Source organism: Bos javanicus, chromosome 4, assembly GCF_032452875.1.
Source record: "Bos javanicus breed banteng chromosome 4, ARS-OSU_banteng_1.0, whole genome shotgun sequence".
Taxonomy (NCBI): domain Eukaryota; kingdom Metazoa; phylum Chordata; class Mammalia; order Artiodactyla; family Bovidae; genus Bos; species Bos javanicus.
Window position 1 is genome coordinate 104,369,410 of NC_083871.1, and position 18,228 is coordinate 104,387,637.

Consider the following 18,228-nt stretch of genomic DNA (forward strand, 5'->3'; position numbering starts at 1 on the left):
GGGCATCTTCCCCACCCAAGGATCGAACCCTCATCTCCTGCTTGACAGGCGGGTTCTTTACCAGCAAGCCACCTCTGCAGCCACCAGATGTTCCTGATGACCAGCCAGGGACTCCAGCTGCCCGATCCCAGGACACTACCTCAGTCAGAGCTGGCCCGGCCACCATCTTGTGGTTCTCCTGCTCCCTTCCAGCCTCCCCACCCCATCCCTCGTCTTCCCCAGCTGGAAATGCGGGAACCCCTTTCTTGGGGCCCAGCTCAGTCTTCGCACCTCATCAACTCTCCCTGTGCTCTCTTCCCTGTCTTCATCAACTCTCTTGATGATTTTCATCCAATCTTGAAAAAAATCATCTATATGCCAAGGGCTCTGAAATCTCTACCTACACTCACGTCTCTGCTCTTCTCGAGGTCCTTCCTGGCCATCCTACCTACGGGACAAACTCACTCCCTGCCTGGTTCTACTCCACAGCATTTACCACCTTTGAACACACTCAGTAATGTCCTTCCTTATGGCATTGTATTACTGCTTGTCTCTCTTAGTTCCCAGTCAAGAACAGAAGTTTTTAAAGGTCGGGAGTTTTCCTGTGCTGCTCACTGAGGAATTCCCCTCAACGAGAAAACTACAAGGCATACACTAGGCACTCTCAAAATATCTGTCACATGGATGGACGGATGGATAGATGGATGGATACATGGATGGACGGGAAGGACACAAAATATAAACTCCAGGGAAACTGAGCTCTCCTCAGTAAGCACATTCAAAATCCCTCACCAACTTGAGAAGAAGGGGAGTCATTTACGTCTTTCCTCCACAGAAAAGCCTAGCATTCTAAAACTTACCACAGCATAGGAGAAGAGGAAAATGGTATCCAGCATTCCGAGGAAAAGAGTGGCTTCCTCTGCACTGGGAAACAAATGGTTGCTGCTCCAAATCTGCGGTCACACAACAACAAGAACCTGTTAAGACTCACTGGGCCAAAGCACCTTCTGGAACCACCTCCGCCCACCCTCACGGAAACCTGAGGAGGTTGAGAAGAGCAAATCAGCACTCTGTACCTGAGGAAACCCATACGCAAACAGGTCCATGAGGCCACAACGATTTGCATAATAACACTAAAATGCTATCTGCTTCTTCCCTTTTAACTGTTCCACTGATAGTGCAAAAGCAGTGGTGGATAAAACTCCTGTGCCTGAGTATGGATGGAGGCAGTTACACCAAACTATACTATTAAGCCCTGTATCTTTTACTGCCTCACAGTTCCCAAAAAGGGGCAACTTCACTGAAGAAGGTCCTTGGCACATACTAGACGCTCAGTAAATATCTGTCAAGCATTAAAAATTATTAATCTTATTAAATCTGGCCCAAGTCCCCACTCCCCTGTTTTTTAAATAATCTGTGCCATTAAGTAGAAAATATGCATCTGGCACCCAGCACACCAAAGAAAGACATCTGTTTTGAGAAAACTGTGAGTTGCAGGCTGGAATGTCATTTTTCCTTGAAAGAGTGACTGACAGACAAAGGCTAGTTATTCAGATTTGGGTTTCTGGCAGATATTTCCTCCAAAAAGAATGAAATGAGCCTGTCACTTCCAAGACCCATTCAAAGGACAAGACAGACAAATGGATCTTAATGTAAGAGGATAAAAAAGTTAATTAATATAGTTTCAGATTCCACATTGTCACTAACCTTTAAGAAATTGCCTCTTGTCAAATTCTGGTATAGTATCAAAGATAAATATCCACAATTAACTAAAAAGGCTATTAAAATACTTCTCCCCTTTCCACTATGTATCTCTGAAAGCCAAACTCTCTTTATACCCTTCAAAGGATCCTGCTACAAGAGATTGAATTCAGAAGCAGACATGAAAATCCATTGTCTTCTATTAAGTCAGACATGAAGAGATTTGCAAAAATATAAGTCAGTGTCACTCTCCTTAGCAAGTGATTCTTTTTGTTGTTTTGAAAAAGTTGTTTCTCGTAAAATGTTATTTATGTTATTAACATGTTATGGGTTACTTAGTTCATTTTTAAATAACTTAAAACCAATGTATTTTTTTAATTTCTTGGTTTTAATTTCTGAAACAGTAAGTCTCTATAAATACAAACTCATAGCTCATTGGGATCTCCAAATCAAGGAGTTGTACTAAATGGTTTCTCAGATAGGTTATTATAGGAAAGAAAATTTGGGGATCTCCCTGGTAGTCCAGTGTTAAGACTTTGCCTTCCAATGCAGAGGGTGAGGATTCGATCCTTGTTCAGGGAGCTAAGACCCCATAAGCAGGCTAAAAAGCCAAAACGTAAACCAGAAGCAATATTGTAACAAATTCAATAAAGACTTTAAAAGTGGCCCACATCAAAAAAAAAAAGTCTTGTAAAACAGAAAACTTTCTGACTTCAGAATATTAAGAAGAGGACCTTCCCCAGTGGCTCAGTGGTAAAGAATCTGTTTGCCAGTGTAGGAGACATGGGTTCAATCTGTGATCCAGGAAGACCCCACATGCCGTGTGCCACGACTACTGAGCCTGTGCTCTACAGCCTGCAAGCCACAACTAGCGAGCCCACGTGCCGCAGCCACTGAAGCCTGAGAGCCTAGAGCCGCGACGTGCTCTGCAACGAGAGAAGCCACTGCAGTGAGAAGACTGTGCCCTGCAACTACAGAGTAGCCCCTGCTCTCCACGACTAAAGAAAACGCTAGAACAGAAGCAAAGGCCTAGCACAGCCAAAGACAAAATAGCTCACTAAATAAAATGATTTAAAAAAAAAAAAAGAATATTAAAGGGAAAAACCACAAGCAGCAACTTTGAAAATACATCATCGCTTCACAGAAAAAAAACTCCTCAAATTGTCAAGAGAATATATAAACTGTGATAGCAGTCCAGTGACTCATTTCTGTGTGGCTTGTGCCATCTGTCTTGTCATTGATACCTTAACACTCACACTCTGCTTTCAGGAGCAGAAGAGACACTCACAACTGAGACCCATCAGTACGTCAGGGTGACAATTTGGGGCCCTAAATATTTCCAATGAGAGTTACCTCACTATCTTTCCCTCGAGCCACAAGCTCTGACTCCTGATCCCATCCAGGCTCAACAGGACCCAGGATGAAGCCCTGTGGGGCACAAGCCAATGTGAGCCAGAGCTCACATCCGAGCAGCTGCTCCAGGTTTCAAGGGTTTTTTCTTCACTCTCATGAGAAGCCACCGAAAATTCCCTGCAGGTGTGGCTGTCACAAAAACGGACAGATTTTAAATGGCTTTTTTCTGCTTCACTGCCAGAATTCAGCTGAAGATACTAGTGACTGCCTCCTTCACAAGTGCAAACAAATCCCAAAACTAAAAGAAAAAAAGCAGGATGTACAAAAAGATTCAGAAAACAGGATGAAAGAAAGAAGGCTAGTGAAGAAAGTTTATATCAATAATGCAGCTCCGATCAAGACAACTATACTAACAGGCGAGAAGATAACTATCTTGAGGAAAACTGTGTGGGTCGCAAGTGAAAGGTCATTTTTGCTTGTAAGAGGGACTGACAGACGAACTCTAGTTATTCAGATTTGTTTACTGGCAGATATTTCCTCAGAAGAGAAGGAAATGAGCCTGAAAGTCACCGACAGAGTGACTTTAAGTTGCCAGTCTCACGCTGGCCGGCACCTGTGCACAGCTGCCGTGTGGAGGGCCGGCCTGTAGAGGCCTGTGAGGATGGAGGCTCTTCATGCTCCTCTCCTGCGCGGATGGAGGCTCTTCTTGCTCTTCTTGTGGCGGAGGGCCTGTATTGAGCTACAATGATTGCTACGCCTTGGGACACTTCCTGGAAGCACTAAAGGTCACCGTGTGGGTTTCCTAAGCGAGAATGTTTATCACAGAATGACAGCTCTGTGTGGGGGCGGGGGAACTTCTGACATGAAAGAGCTTCCTGAAGCAGGGCAGAAGATGAGCTGAAGCTGACGTGTGTTCAGGGCTCTGGTATCGGGTGCCGTGAGAACTGATAAGAGCATCTGTGCTCAAGGTTGAGCTGGAACGCTGAGGGCACCTTGAATCCTGCTTTAGACTGGAGAGAAGTTTAGACTCTCTGCACTCTGGAAGGACTGTGCTGTCTGGAGTGGTAAGACTTTCTAATTTAATAGAAAAAAAAATTCTTGTATTAAAAAAAACTGTTTATAAGTTTCAGTCAAGTTGTCCTCAAATATTAGATTCAACCATTTCCTCTCCATTATCTATAAACATAGATTTTATATTATGTTCTCTTACTATTTCCAACGTTTGCCCATGTCAGTGGGATCCATTATAAAGTCTCAAGGTACAGAGACTGTGTCTGCTTAACGTCTTTTGTAAAGCACCTAAGATAGCTCTACATAAACATGACAGCTATAATAAGTACTTTATGAAGACGCTATTTAGTGTACTTAAGAAACATTGAATAATATATATAAACAAAACATTTTTTAGATTTTACACATACTTCTGGTTCTAAGGATCTTTCCATTTTGGACGAGAAAGGCAGGCTTGGAGGGAAGCTAGAGTTAAGACAGTTATAGACACAGAAACACAGGAGGAGTGAAAGTAAATACTGCCTAGCCACTCTGCTCCCAGTAGCAGCCTTCAGGAAAGAAAAAACCTGGATGTTTAAGTCTAAAAGGAAATGGAAAGCTGGCACTGCTCTCCACCAGGGCAGGTACGGAAATACAAAGATCCCCAGATAAGTCAGAACCTGACTTCTACATAACCAATCCATCTGAACTCCTGAATCCAGAGTTTGAACAAATCAAAATTTGTTGTTGCTGTTCAGTCGCTAAGTCATATCTAACACTTTGCGACTCGGTGGACTGCAGCACATCAGGCTTCCCTGTCCTTCACTATCACCAGGAGTTTCCTCAAACATGTCCATTGAGTTGGTGATGCCATCCAACCATCTCATCCTCTGCCACCCTCTTCTCCTCCTGCCTGAAATCTTTCCCAGCATCAGGGTCGTTTCCCATGAAACCTATTTTAATAAGCAGCAATTAGAATAAGTAAGTAAATAAATATCTTAGCAGGAAAGTTAATGCAAGTTCAACATACACTAACAACATGACCTGGTTACTGGCAGGAAAGAGTTACATAGCATACCTGATTCGTATCCTTAAACAGATCTATCTGGCAAGGTTGGCCCCTGGAACCTTGGGACTTGGGAAGGTTTCCATCATTCCCTGCTAAGAGTGGCTCCCTGTGGCTGCACTGCCTGCCCCAATAATATGGTTTGTGCTGAACACTTGCTTTTCTTATGGGAATGTGGAATTTTCATACATGCCAGGCAGAGGATGCCAGTATGACAAGCCCCAATAAAAATCCTGCCACCAAGTCTCCAACAGGACTCCCTGGTAGACAATACCTCACCGGGGTGTCAGGACTTGTTGCTGGAAGAATTAAGCACATCTATGGTGCAGACAGTCAGACATGACTGAGCGACTGAGCGCACGTGCGCACGCACACACACACGAGGGGCTCTTGAAGGTTTTGCCTTCTTTCCTCTAGACCTGACCCTATGCGTTTTCCCTGTGCTGACTTTGCTCTGTACCCTTTCACTGTAATCAACCATAGTTTTGAGTCATTTGCTGAGTCCTGTGAGTCCCTCTAGTGAATCACCAAATCTGAGGGTGGTCTTGAGGATCCCCAATCAGTGACTTTAAAAACAAAGGCAGTATAACCAAAACTGTAGTGCCTAAATCAATCCTGTTATTCTATACACTGATCAGCCTGTATCTAAAATAGCACATTTAGAGCTTGGCTCTAACTATAGCTGAAGAAGAAGCACAGATGTTCTCCCTAAACAGGACAAATTTAGGGAGACGGATTTTCCACAAATATTTGAGAGGCAGCAAGAATCAACTTAGTACACAAGGCTCAGGATAAAATCTAAGATCAAAATTAAAGAGAACACTCTCTCTTTAGCATAAGAAAGAACTTGTGAATAATGAGAGTTAAATTAAAATGTAATTGTCCACCTGAGAAAACAAGGAGTTTCTTCACCCTGAAGAACTAAAGCAGAAGTTGGGTGGTCACCTTTCAATGACGGTTAAGAAAGAATTTTATGCTGGCTGAGAGTTTAGAGCACATGACCTCTCTTAGCCATTTCATCTTTAGGGTTAATGACACGTCAGTGAATGATCAAACGTACTCACTATGCACACAGCACTGGTCAAGCCCCAGTCAAGAAATCTAGCCATCTAGTCTTAAAAGCTTGCCTTTCAAAAGTCATAGTCAATAAAAGACTTCAAAACTCAGTACTTGGGTGCAACCTCAACAATGACACAATGATCTTGGTTCATTTTCCAAGGCAAACCATTCAACATCACAGTAATCCAAGTCTATGTCCCAACCACTGATGCCGAAGAAGCTAAAGTTAACCGGTTCTGTGAAGACCTACAATACTTTCTAGAACTAACACCAAAAAAAAGATGTCCTTTTCATCACAGCAGATTGGAATGCAAAAGTAGGAAATCAAGAGACATCCGGAATAACAGGTAACTTTGGCCTTGGGAGTACAAAAATGAAGCAGGCAAAGGCTAACAGAGTTTTGTCAAGAGAACACAACAATCACAGCAAACACCCTTTCACAACAACCTTAGAGACAACTCCACACGTAGACATCACCAAATGCATGGTCAATATCAAAATCAGATTGACTACATTCTTTGCAGCCTAAGAAGAAGTTCTATATGGTCGGCAGAAACAACACCTGGAGCTGACTGTGGCTCAGAACTAGAGTTCCTTATTGCAAAATTCAGGCTTACATTAAAGAAAGTAAGGAAAACCACTATGCATTCAGGTATGACCTAAATCAAATCTCATATGATTGATTATACAGTGGAGGTGATGAACAGATTCAAGGGATTAAGTCTGGTAGACAGAGTACCTGAAGAACTATGGACAGAGGTTCATAACACTGTACAGGAGGCAGTGACCAAAGCCATCCCAAAGAAAAAGGAATGGAAGTCGGCAAATGGTTATCTGAGGCTTTACAAACAGCTGAGGAAAGAAGAGAAGTGAAAGGCAAGGGAGAAAGGCAAAGATATACCCAACTGAATGCAGAGTTCCAGAGAATAGCAAGCAGAGATAAGAAAGCCTTATTCAATGAACAACACAAAGAAACAGAGGAAAACAATAAAATGGGAAAGACTAGAGATCTCTTCAAGAAAATTGGAGATATTAAGGGAGCATTTCATGCAAGGATGGGTGTGAGAAAGGACAGAAACAGGAAGGACCTAACAGAATCAAGAATACATAGAACAACTATACAAGAAAGCTCTTCATGACCCAGATAACCATGACTGTGTGGTCAGTCACCTAGAGCCAGACCTCCTGGAATGCGAAGTCAAGTGGGCCTTAGGAAGCATCACTATGAACAAAGCTAGTGGAGGTGATGGAATTACAGCTGAACTATTTCAAATCCTAAAAGATGATGCTGTTAAAGTGCTGCACTCAATATGCCAGCAAATTTGGAAAGCTCAGCAGTGGCCATAGAACTGGTAAGGTCAGTTTTAATTCCAATCCCAAAGAAAGGTAATGTCAAAGAATGTTCAAACTACTGCACAACTGTACTCATTTCACATGTAAGCAAGGTTATGCTCAAAAATCCTTCACGCTAGGTTTCAGCAGTACCTAAACTGAGAACTTCTAGATGTACAAATTGATTTAGAAAGGGCAGAGAAACCACAGATCCAATTGCCAACATTTGCTAGATCATGGAGGAGAAAGCAATGGCACCACTCCAGTACTCTTGCCTGGAAAATCCCATGGACAGAGGAGCCTGGTGGGCTGCAGTCCATTGGGTCTCGAAGAGTCGGACATGACTGAGTGACTTCACTTTCACTTTTCACCTTCATGCACTGGAGAAGGACATGGCAACCCACTCCAGTGTTCTTGCCTGGAGAATCCCAGGGACGGGGGAGCCTGATGGGCTTCGGTCTATGGGGTGGCACAGAGTCGGACACGATTGAAGTGACTTAGCAGCAGCAGCAGCAGCTAGATCATGGAGAAAGCAAGGGAATTCCAAGAAAAACATCTACTACTGCTTCACTGACTACGCTAAAGCCTTTGATTGTGTGGATCACAACAAACTGTGGAAAATTCTTAGAGAGACAAGAATACCAAACCACCTCACTTGCCTCCTGAGAAACCTGTATGCAGGTCAAGAAGCAACAGTTAGAACTGGACATAGAACAATGGACTGGTTCAAAATGGGGAAAGGGTATGTCAAGGCTGTATACTGTCACTCTGCTTATTTAACTTACATGCAGAATACATCATGCGCAATGCTGGGTTGGATGAATCACAAGCTGTAATCAAAATTGCCAGGAACAATATCAACAACCTCAGATAAGCAGATGATACCACTCTAATGGAAGAAAGTGAAGAGGAGCTAAAGAGCTGCTTGATGTGGGTGAAAGAGGAGAGTGAAAAAGCTGGCTTAAAATACAACATTCAAAAAACTAATATCTTAGCATCCAGTCCCATCACTTGATGGCAAATAGAAGGGGAGAAAGTGGTCTTCCCTGATAGCTCACTTGGTAAAGAATCTGCCTGCAACGCAGGAGACCCGGGTTCGATCCCTGGGTGGGGAAGATCCCCTGGAAAAGGGATAGGTTACCCGCTCCAGTATTCTTGGGTTTCCCTTGTGGCTCAGCTGGTAAAGAATCTGCCTGCAACGTGGGAGACCTGGGTTCAATCCCTGGGTCAGGAAGATCCCCTGGAGAAGGGAAAGGCTACCCACACCAGTATTGTGGCCTGGAGAATTCCATGGACTGTATAGTCCATGGGGTCGCAGAGTCGGACATGACTGAGCGACCTTCACTTCACTTCAATTGGAAGTAGTGATAGATTTTATTTTCTTAGGCTCCAAAATCACTAGGATGGTGACTGCAGCCATGATGCTTGCTCCTTGGAAAGAAAGCTATGACAAACCAAGACAGTGTATTAAAAAGCAGAGACATCACTTTGCCAACAAAGGTCTGTAGAGTTAAAGCTATGGTTTTTCCAGTAGTCATGAACAGATGTGAGAGCTGGACCATAAAGAAGGCTAAGCACCGAAGAATTGATGCTTTTGAATTGTGGTGCTGGAGAAGATTCCTGAGAGTCCCTTGGACAGCAAGGAGATCAAACCAGTCAATCCTAAAGGAAATCAACCCTGAATATTCATTGGAAGGACTTACGCTGAAGGCGAAGCTCCAACACTGGCCACCTGATGCAAAGAACCGACTCGTGGAAAAGACCCTGATGCTGGGAAAGACCAAAGGCAAAAGAAGGGGGTGGAGGAGGATGAGATGGTTAGATGGCATCACTGACTCAATGGACATGAATTTGAGCAAAAACTCCAAGAGACAGTGGAGAACAGAGGAGCCTGGTTTGCTGCAGTCTATGGGGTCACAAAGAGTCACGCATGACTTAGCCACTAAACAGTAAGAAAAACAAAATTGTGTGATTTCAAAACAGTGAGAAATAAGTTGGTTGAAATGGTAAAACAGACCTAAATCAGAGCAAGCTAAGAAAGCAGGCAGAACAGTTTGGATTTTATACCACAGGAAAGAGTAAGTCATCCAAAGGATGAATGAAATAAAACAGAACTTAATTTATGGGTGGGCAAGGTTCCCTTCTTAAATTCATCCCAGCTCTTTCTCCTGCTTACCTCCACAGGCAGTAATTCAGTTGACTTGTTAAAAGCACTTGGGGTCCACTGTTTAGAGATACTGACTTTGACATTGCTAAATGTTTTTCTTGACGCATGGAGCAACGAGTAACTACAAAAAAAAGAGGAAATATAGCTGAATGCATAAAAAAGAAAACACATTCAATAAAATCACAGATGTATTGCAAAGTTTTATCCAATTGTAGAAATCTTCTTTTAAAAAACAAAGAGTACTGCTTTATAAGAACTATCCATTGAAACAGCCTCCGCTAAGCAAAGAAGCAATTAACTTGTCTTCTTCCATATAAACCCCCATGTTCACTTGTAACAGGTCCCTGGACCTACAAGATGGAGATGTGATGGATCCCAACCCCTTAAAATCATGGTTGCAGTTCCATAAGGTCAAGTCTTTAGCAACCTCTGGCGGCCACTCCCTACACTAGCCATTCAGTAGCTTTTTCCTTGAGGCCTGTCTTTTCCTCAACCCCTCACAAGTGGATTTCCTGTAAAGCAAGTATCTAAAATTACCTACTAACTCTTATATAATTAGAAAACCATTTTCCTAGTTTCTGCCTTGAAAAAAAATTATCATTTGTGGTGCCTTCAATAAACATTAATAATAAATAAAATCTATTCAGAAGAAATAATCAAAACACTGAGTCACAGAATTTGTGAATACCGTGCCCTGAACACCAGAAAGTCATCAACAGACTGACGTCATCAACAGACCACTACCAAGAGCTACCAAGGGCCCTGGAGTCAGACACGGTCGATTCTTCAGTCATGCTGACTGGTCAGGCTCTCAGAAGAGTAACCAAAGTTCTTCACAGAGGTCTCCGCCCATCTCTGCTACTCAATGAGGCACACAGTACTCCCTGGAAATGCACAGCCTTTGCTTTCAAGCTCCTGGTTTTAACAATTAAAGGACTTTATATCAGATCAAGGCTTTTCAATCATAGCCGTACTGACATTTTGTGTTAGTTGCTCACTTATGTCCGACTCTTTGCGACCCCATGGATTGTAGCCTGCCAAGCTCCTCTGTCCATGGGATTCTCCAGGAAAGAATACTGGAGTGGGTAGCCATTCACTTCTCCAGGGGATCTTCCCAACCCAGGGATCAAACCTGCAGCTCCTGCATCGCACACAGATTCTTCACCGTCTGAGCCACCAGGGAAGCCGTACTGACATTTTGGGCTCCCCAAGTTCTCTACCGTGGGGGGCTGTCCCAGGCACAGTAAGATGTTTAGGAGCATCCCTGGTCTCTACCTACTAGATACAAGCAGCACCCATTCCCCCAGCGTGACAACTAAAAATGTCTTCAAACATTGCCAAATACAGGCGAGAATGGAGAACCACAATCCTAGAGCTCACAAAGAACAGCAGACCATTAGTCAGGCCAATCTTGCCAGGCAATAAACAGCTCCTTCAAAAGGAAAACAAGAACAACGACAAGAGCAGAGCTTCAGAGGTCCACTTACCTGAAGAAGGTGAGCAGGAACACGACCATGTGATGATGGCTGAACCGGGAAAGCAGAGCTCCTCTTTGAAAAATATGTGGCCAGGCCATGTTCCTTCTGACCTTCCTTCCCACCGTGACCTGAAAGTCTGGGGAGTGAATGGTTTACATCATTTCTTCTTTCTGGAAAGACAAAACACATAATTAACATTACTCGTAATAGGCATATATCCAAAAACGGAATTATTTAGACTTAACTCTATATAATCAGGCCTTGGGGGGAAAAAAAAATCACATGGATTAGTTGACACCAGAAAACCAGATTGATGATTATGTTTTATAGCTATTAGCCAGTCTTTTAAAAAGAAATCCTGGACAAAAGATTACGTCCTAACAGAATGAACTCTCACACAGACTGACAGGAAAATCACTAACTCAGACCCGAAAATGAGCAAAGGAAATGAATAGACAACTCAGAAGAAATCAAACAGCTATCAAACTTATCAAACAAAAGTTCTAATCTCATTAGAACATAAGAAATGCCGATTATGGTAATAAAAAAAAAAGTCTGTACAGTTAAAAAGACTGTTCAATGTAGCTCAAGATCTAAAGATCCTAAACTCTCATACACTGCTGACAGAAATGAAAATCAACACATTTTACAGGAAGATGATCTGGTCGTGTTCATCAAGAGCCGTTGACCAAAAAAAAAAAAGAATTCAACTTTCAGGGATCCATTCCTAGAGAAATACAAGATACATTCAACTCTATACAAAAGGAAGTTTTCACAAAAAGTCATTTCTTGTTATGTGAAGAAACGAAATCTGTGTCAGTCACAAAGGAACAGGGGAAAGAAACAGGGCCACTCTGCCATCTCATTCCACTACTTCCTCTCACCTCTCCTCTGCCCTCTCAGGAAGTCTCATCCATGCTCTGACATCCAACAATAATAAAGCATAAAGCAAGCATCTAAACTTAATGTCTCCAGGTGTGAGTCTGCAGAAACAACCTAAGCATGTAGTAAGATGGGAACAATTAAACAAATTACAGAGGCTGAATTAATCTGGGTGAATATTTTATCATTTTATCATTTGACATGATGATTAAGCCTTTTTTTTTTTTTTCTGGCCATGCTGGGTCTTCACTGTGACACGCAAGCTTTCTCTAGTTGGGGCCAGTGGGCTGAGTTGCTCCAAGGCACGTAGGTTCTCAGTTTCCCAACCAAGGATCGAACCTACATCCCCTGCACTGGAAGGCAATTAAGACTTCTTCATAACATGAGAAAATTTCAGGTGAAAAAAAGCAGCATATGACATATAAATGTAATTAACCGAACTCTGCCGCTGCTACTGCTAAGTAGCTTCATTCATGTCCAACTCTGTGCGAACCCACAGACGGCAGCCCACCAAGCTCCCCCGTCCCTGGGATTCTCCAGGCAAGAACACCAGAGTGGGTTGCCATTTCCTTCTCCAATGCATGAAAGTGAAAAGTGAAAGGGAAGTCGCCCAGTCGGGTCCAACTCTTCACGACCCCACGGACTGCAGCCTACCAGGGTCCTCTGTCCATTGGATTTTCCAGGCAAGAGTACTGGAGTGGGGTGCCATTGCCTTCTCCGAATCGAACTCTAGGTTTACACAATATTTACAAGTAAATAAGGAATATATAGCTCTTTCTGGGTAGCAGGAATATGGGTAGTTTTAGTTTTCTATATACTTCCCTAAAAGTTCTACCATAAACATGTATCTTACTGTGGAAAACATCCACAGGGCTGGAAAAGTTCTATGCCTTATCTGCACAGTAGGAAAAAATAAAATTAACAAAATATCTTGTGTTTGAAACATATAAATATCTTGTATTATAAACAGTCAAGGTAGGAGATAAACTCAAGAGCTCCCAACACTAAAGTCAATTTATCACAGAACTTTGCCCAAGGCTGTGTTGCCTGTACCTGCTATTTATAATCCTGTTCTCTATTATAATTTATACTACCGCTTGGCAGGTGAACTGAAAACCTTAAATGTTGAAGAGACCCAGTTGAAAGGCCATTCTTGAAACTTTGCAATTAAAAAGTACAAAGCTGATGTGGTTAAAATTATATAAACACGAGAGCTGATTCACCAACTGGCTGTGAGCCTTGGGACTAGTCAGTCTCTCTGATTCACAGATACGTCATTTGTAAAAATGGCCTTTCTCTTCTGAGAGTTATGAGACCACAATAAACAACATATGCAAGGTATTAAGATAATTATTTCGGTCACTGATTTGCCCACGGTTAATCCCGTAACAGGAAGATGTGGCTAATTTCATATACTCATTCTCCTTGAAAAATGTTAACAAAATTATGAGCCGAGTAAGCCTATAAATTTCCACTCACAAAAATGTAAGTGAACTTTCTGTCTATAATTCCAGAAAGTGACAAACCCAAGAGCTACTAGTGTTACTGCTAAATTTACCTCCATCCCCCAAATTAAATGTGATGCCCAAGTGAACTCCAAGCTTTAACTATTCTTTACAAATCCTAGTTCTTTGAACTGAACACATTCACAACTCAAAACGCTGGACTGAATACTTCAGAAAAGGGCGTGGGTTACAAAATTCTATAATTAATCAGGCAAGATAATAATTCCAAAAATATATGCTCCAACAGACCTTGATTACGTTGCTTCGGCAATAATGGTTGAGGATTTCAGGGCTGTAAGCAACAATAATGGTGTTAAATGACTACCATCTGGAAAGAATCCTGGTGTGGGCTGCCATTTCCTTCTCCAAGGGATCTTTGCAACCCAGGGATCAAACCCAGGTCTCCTGCATTGCAAGCAGGCTCCTGCATTGCAGGCGGATTCTTTCCGTACTGAGCCACCTGGGAAGCCCAGTGGTTTTAAATGACTACTAAGATGTTTGAGACTACCTAGATTTAGTTCCTAAACAAACCACTTTTTCCTTAGCTACAGAGACAGGAGAGAAAATGCTTCATAATTACAATGGGAAAGAGTTTTAAACATTCACCTGATGTTGGCAGAAAGCCATTTTAAATGAATATTATTATAACACCTGGTCCCAGGTAATTATAATCATTAATAATACCTTGTACTTATATGCCCTACATCACAGAAGTGATTTCTGATCATCTGTGAGCTCTGGGGCCCTTGGGAAGCACAGAGTTTTTACCAAGTCTGAGTCCATCAAGCACATTCTATTTTTACACCATTTTCTCTCTGGCTCTTAGTATAGACTGAACAAATCTAACATTTTTCAAGTGTATGTAAGTGTTGTTATAATCAATAAAACCAAAATTCATTTTAAGTGTTTCTAAATTAATAGAAGCTGGTCATTTAGTATTTTCTTAATCCATGAATACTGAATATACAAATGTCATGGGAGAATAAGAATGATCTTTAAAAAAATTAAACATATAAGAGGTTAGGTCCTTGCCATCAGAAAGAACCATCAAGCCCTGTTCTATAATACTTCTCAAGGCAAGATCGAGATCACTAACTCATCTGATTTGTCAGGAAGCTTTCTGGAGACCCACAGGATCTTCCACACAAGGTGCTTCCCAGGATGGAATACTCTATCGTGTGATCCAGGCTGAATGAAAGATGGCTTCACCTGTGACATGTCCAGGCAGAGCTGGCAATCTCCCCCTTATAAACACTGCCTTGGAATATAAGACATTCCACAAATTTCACGTTCCACACATATTTAGAATCCATTCCAACTCAAATATACTAAGATTAAAGTTTTCTTGGGGGGAAACAGACTGCAAAGAGGAAAGGCAGAAAAAAAAGGCAAAAAAGGTGATTACTTGTCACCTCCATCTCATCAGACCCAACCTCGCCCAGCCACCCCACCCGCTGCAGGAAGGAAATGCTCTCTGGAAATGGACAGAAGTGGTTAATCAAGTTCTGTATATCAGGACCCTGTTTTGCAAGTTCCTGCCTTTCTTACTTACCCTGGTGGACTCCTGCTTGCCCCTAGATAACACCACTTCCCCCGGGGGCTTTCAAGGAGAAGCAGTCTTACTTCTCACAACCTCTTTTCCTCCTGGCGAAAGCCCGGCTTCTCTGAAGCTCCTGGGCCTTGCTGCCCACTGCCCCTCCCAGCTCTTGTCCCCTGCTCTCTCACCGTCCCCCGTTCTGTCTCTTGTCAACACCCAAGGGGATAACCCCCCAGTCCCCTGGCCTCTTCCCCACCAACCTTTTCATCTATTGCACAAGAAAAACCCACTCCGTGGTCAAAACCCAGCCAGTTTCCAGGAAACAGTAAGTGCATCAACCAGTCAGCACTGAGTGCATCCAGTATTCTCCAGGCAAGAATCCTGGAGTGGGTTGCCATTTCCTTCTCCAGAGGATCTTCCAGACCCAGGGATCGAACCTGGGTCTCCCACAGTGCAGGCAGATTCTTTACCGTCTGAGCCATGTCTGCCTTTTCACCTCCCAAACTGGATTTCAAACATCCAACTTTCCTTCCTTCCAGAAAACTGCTTATTTCAAACTCTCCACTCGAACAGTCATTTTACCTCGGCAAGCTCCCAACTCGGTCACCTCCCTGTGTTTTCATCCATGACCCTCCTCCTCTTCCTTCCCAACTTAGAATCTAGGCTTATCTGCCTTATGAGCCTTTTTTCCTTGCTTGCCTCTGGCCTCCTCCTCTGCGCCTAAGTGGTGGAGTTTTGCCAAAGAAAAATCACACGAGCAGGCTGGTTTTGCTTTTTAGATTCAAAACCACAAACCTCAAAGGGCATGCAACACTGCCCAGCAAGTCTTCACTTCCCTAATGACCTGCTTTCTCAGCCTGTAAGATAACCATTTACACGGCTCTCTCTTAACTTCCAACCTCTGTCTCCCCGTCATCTGGTACCACGGCTTTCTACCAATGACTCCCAGAGCACCAGCTCTAACCCAGACCCTGCAGGGCTCCAACACGACAGCCAACTGACCACCTGGCCATCCTTGGAGCTACAACACAATTTTTCACTGTCTCCCTCTAAACCTGTCCCTCACCAGCACTGTCCTCAGAAGATGGTACCACCAAGGCAACGAGCACAGAGCCCTCATTTCTCCCTACCTCTCAGCTTCTGCATCCTACCCATTGCTAAATCCATCCTTTTCACCTCCAAAGTTCATCCCCAATCCATCCTCTTCTATCCATCCCCACGCCGCTACCAAAATCAACCACCCACCTCTTCCATCAAGTCTAATGCAACAGCCTCCTGTAAGGTTTCACTATTTTACATCTAGCACGCACACACACACACGCCTTCCTGTAATTTTTCTCTCTTCTCAAATTGTTCCTTACCACAGATGTAGTTGGTAAAGAATCCGCCTGCAATGCAGGAGACCCCGGTTCGATTCCTGAGTAGGGAAGATCCGCTGTTAAACATTGTCACTGACTCACCTACTTGGGTGTTCCAAGAATTGAATTAAAATTGCGCATGAATGCAATGAGGGAAAAAAAAAAAAAAAGGAGGAGGAATAGGCTACCCACTCCAGTATTCTTGGGCTTCCCTTGTGGCTCAGCTGGTAAAGAATCTGCCTGCAACATGGGAGACCTGGGTTCAATCCCTGGGTTGGGAAGATCCCCTGGAGAAGGGAAAGGCTACTCACTCCAGTATTCTGGCCTAGAGAATTCCATGGACTGTATAGTCTACTGGGTTGCAAAGAGTCGAACACGACTGAGCAACTTTCACTCACTCACAGATGTAAAATACTTGTCACTTTTCTAGAAAATTCTCTCAGCTCATTCCAGCATTCCCCAAACCACATTCTTCCTACCTATTCTGAACATATTCCAAAAACAATAGTTTTCAAGATAGAAATCTTTTCCTCTCCGAGACAAAGGACTTACAGTCAAGTTAAAGATCACTGCTGTGACATTTCCTTATCACTGATGAACAAGACAAATCAGAACCTGACACAATGACTAATACACACTGCTGCTGCTGCTGCTGCTAAGTCGCTTGTCGTGTCCGACTCTGTGCGACCCCATAGACAGCAGCCCACCAGCCTGGGATTCTCCAGGCAAGAACACTGGGTGGGTTGCCATTTCCTTCTCCAATGCATGAAAGTGAAAAGTGAAAGGGAAGTCGCTCAGTCGTGTCTGACTCTTAGTGACCCCATGGACTGCAGCCTACCAGGCTCCTCCGTCCATTGGATTTTCCAGGCAAGAGTACTGGAGTGGGGTGCCATTGCCTTCTCCGATGCACACTGCTAGTCAGCAACAATTCACCACACTGATTTTGAGCTTCTACAAGTACCCTTTTGGGGTTATTTTCTGATACAGAGACTGAAATCAAAGATGAACAGGACTTTCCTGGTAGAGCAGTGGATAAGAATCCACCTGACGATGCAGGGAACATGGGTTTGATCCCTAGTCCAGGAAGATTCCATATGCAGAGAAGTAACTAAGCCCATGTGTCACAGCTACTGAAGCCCAAGCGCCTAGAGCCCGTGCTTGGCAAAAAGTGAAGCCATTACAAGGAGAAGCCTGTGCACCGCAACTAGAGAGTGGCCCCTGATCACTGCAACTAGAGAAAGCCTGCAGGCAGCAAGGAAGACCCCGCACAATCAAAAATAATAAATTAGTTAATAATAAAAAAAGATTCAGAGAAGACAGTCATCTGAAGTCACACATGGCCCACACAACAGCAAGAAAGTTCCTGCTAGAATCCAAGACCCTCGACTTCACTTCTTTGCGTCTCAATTTCCTCACTGAAGGATTTACATGAGATCATTTAAAAAGAGTTCTAAGTATAGCGCCTGCCATACAGCAAACATTCAACAAAGGAAAAAATAATAATAATTCAGGCATCAAAACACTGAAGAAAGCTGTTCTAGCTGGAACTTTCATGCTGTGTGTGGGGGCCATCTGAAGTCCAGATGACAGCTTTCTCTTAATCTTTTTCTATTATTATTATTTTCGATTGCTCTGGGTCTCCTTACTGCGTGCAGGCTTTCTCTAGCTGCCGTGATGGGGGACGGGGAGCGGGGACGGGCCACTCTAGTTGCGGTGCACAAGCTTCTCCTTGTAATGGCTTCACTTTTTGCCGAACACAGGCTCTAGGCGCTTGGGCTTCAGTAGTTGTGGCACATGGGCTTAGCTGCTCCTCCGCTTGTG

At 43.3% G+C, this 18,228-nt stretch overlaps 1 protein-coding gene across 13 annotated transcripts in view; it reads right to left on the reverse strand.

The window, feature by feature from the left end:
• Positions 1–18,228, reverse strand: part of SLC37A3 (solute carrier family 37 member 3) — a 69,529-nt gene that overhangs the window by 40,721 nt on the left and 10,580 nt on the right. For all 13 annotated transcript variants that reach the window (XR_009736058.1, XR_009736057.1, XR_009736054.1 and 10 more), the window contains exons 2-4: positions 11,135–11,295; positions 9,657–9,768; positions 840–932 (exon numbers count right to left, since the gene is read on the reverse strand). Coding sequence is in view for 8 of the 13 variants with exons in the window: in XM_061414891.1 (XP_061270875.1) it covers positions 840–932; positions 9,657–9,768; positions 11,135–11,223 (294 nt within the window). In the remaining 5 variants the exon portion in view is untranslated. The remainder of the gene's footprint in view (positions 1–839; positions 933–9,656; positions 9,769–11,134; positions 11,296–18,228) is intronic.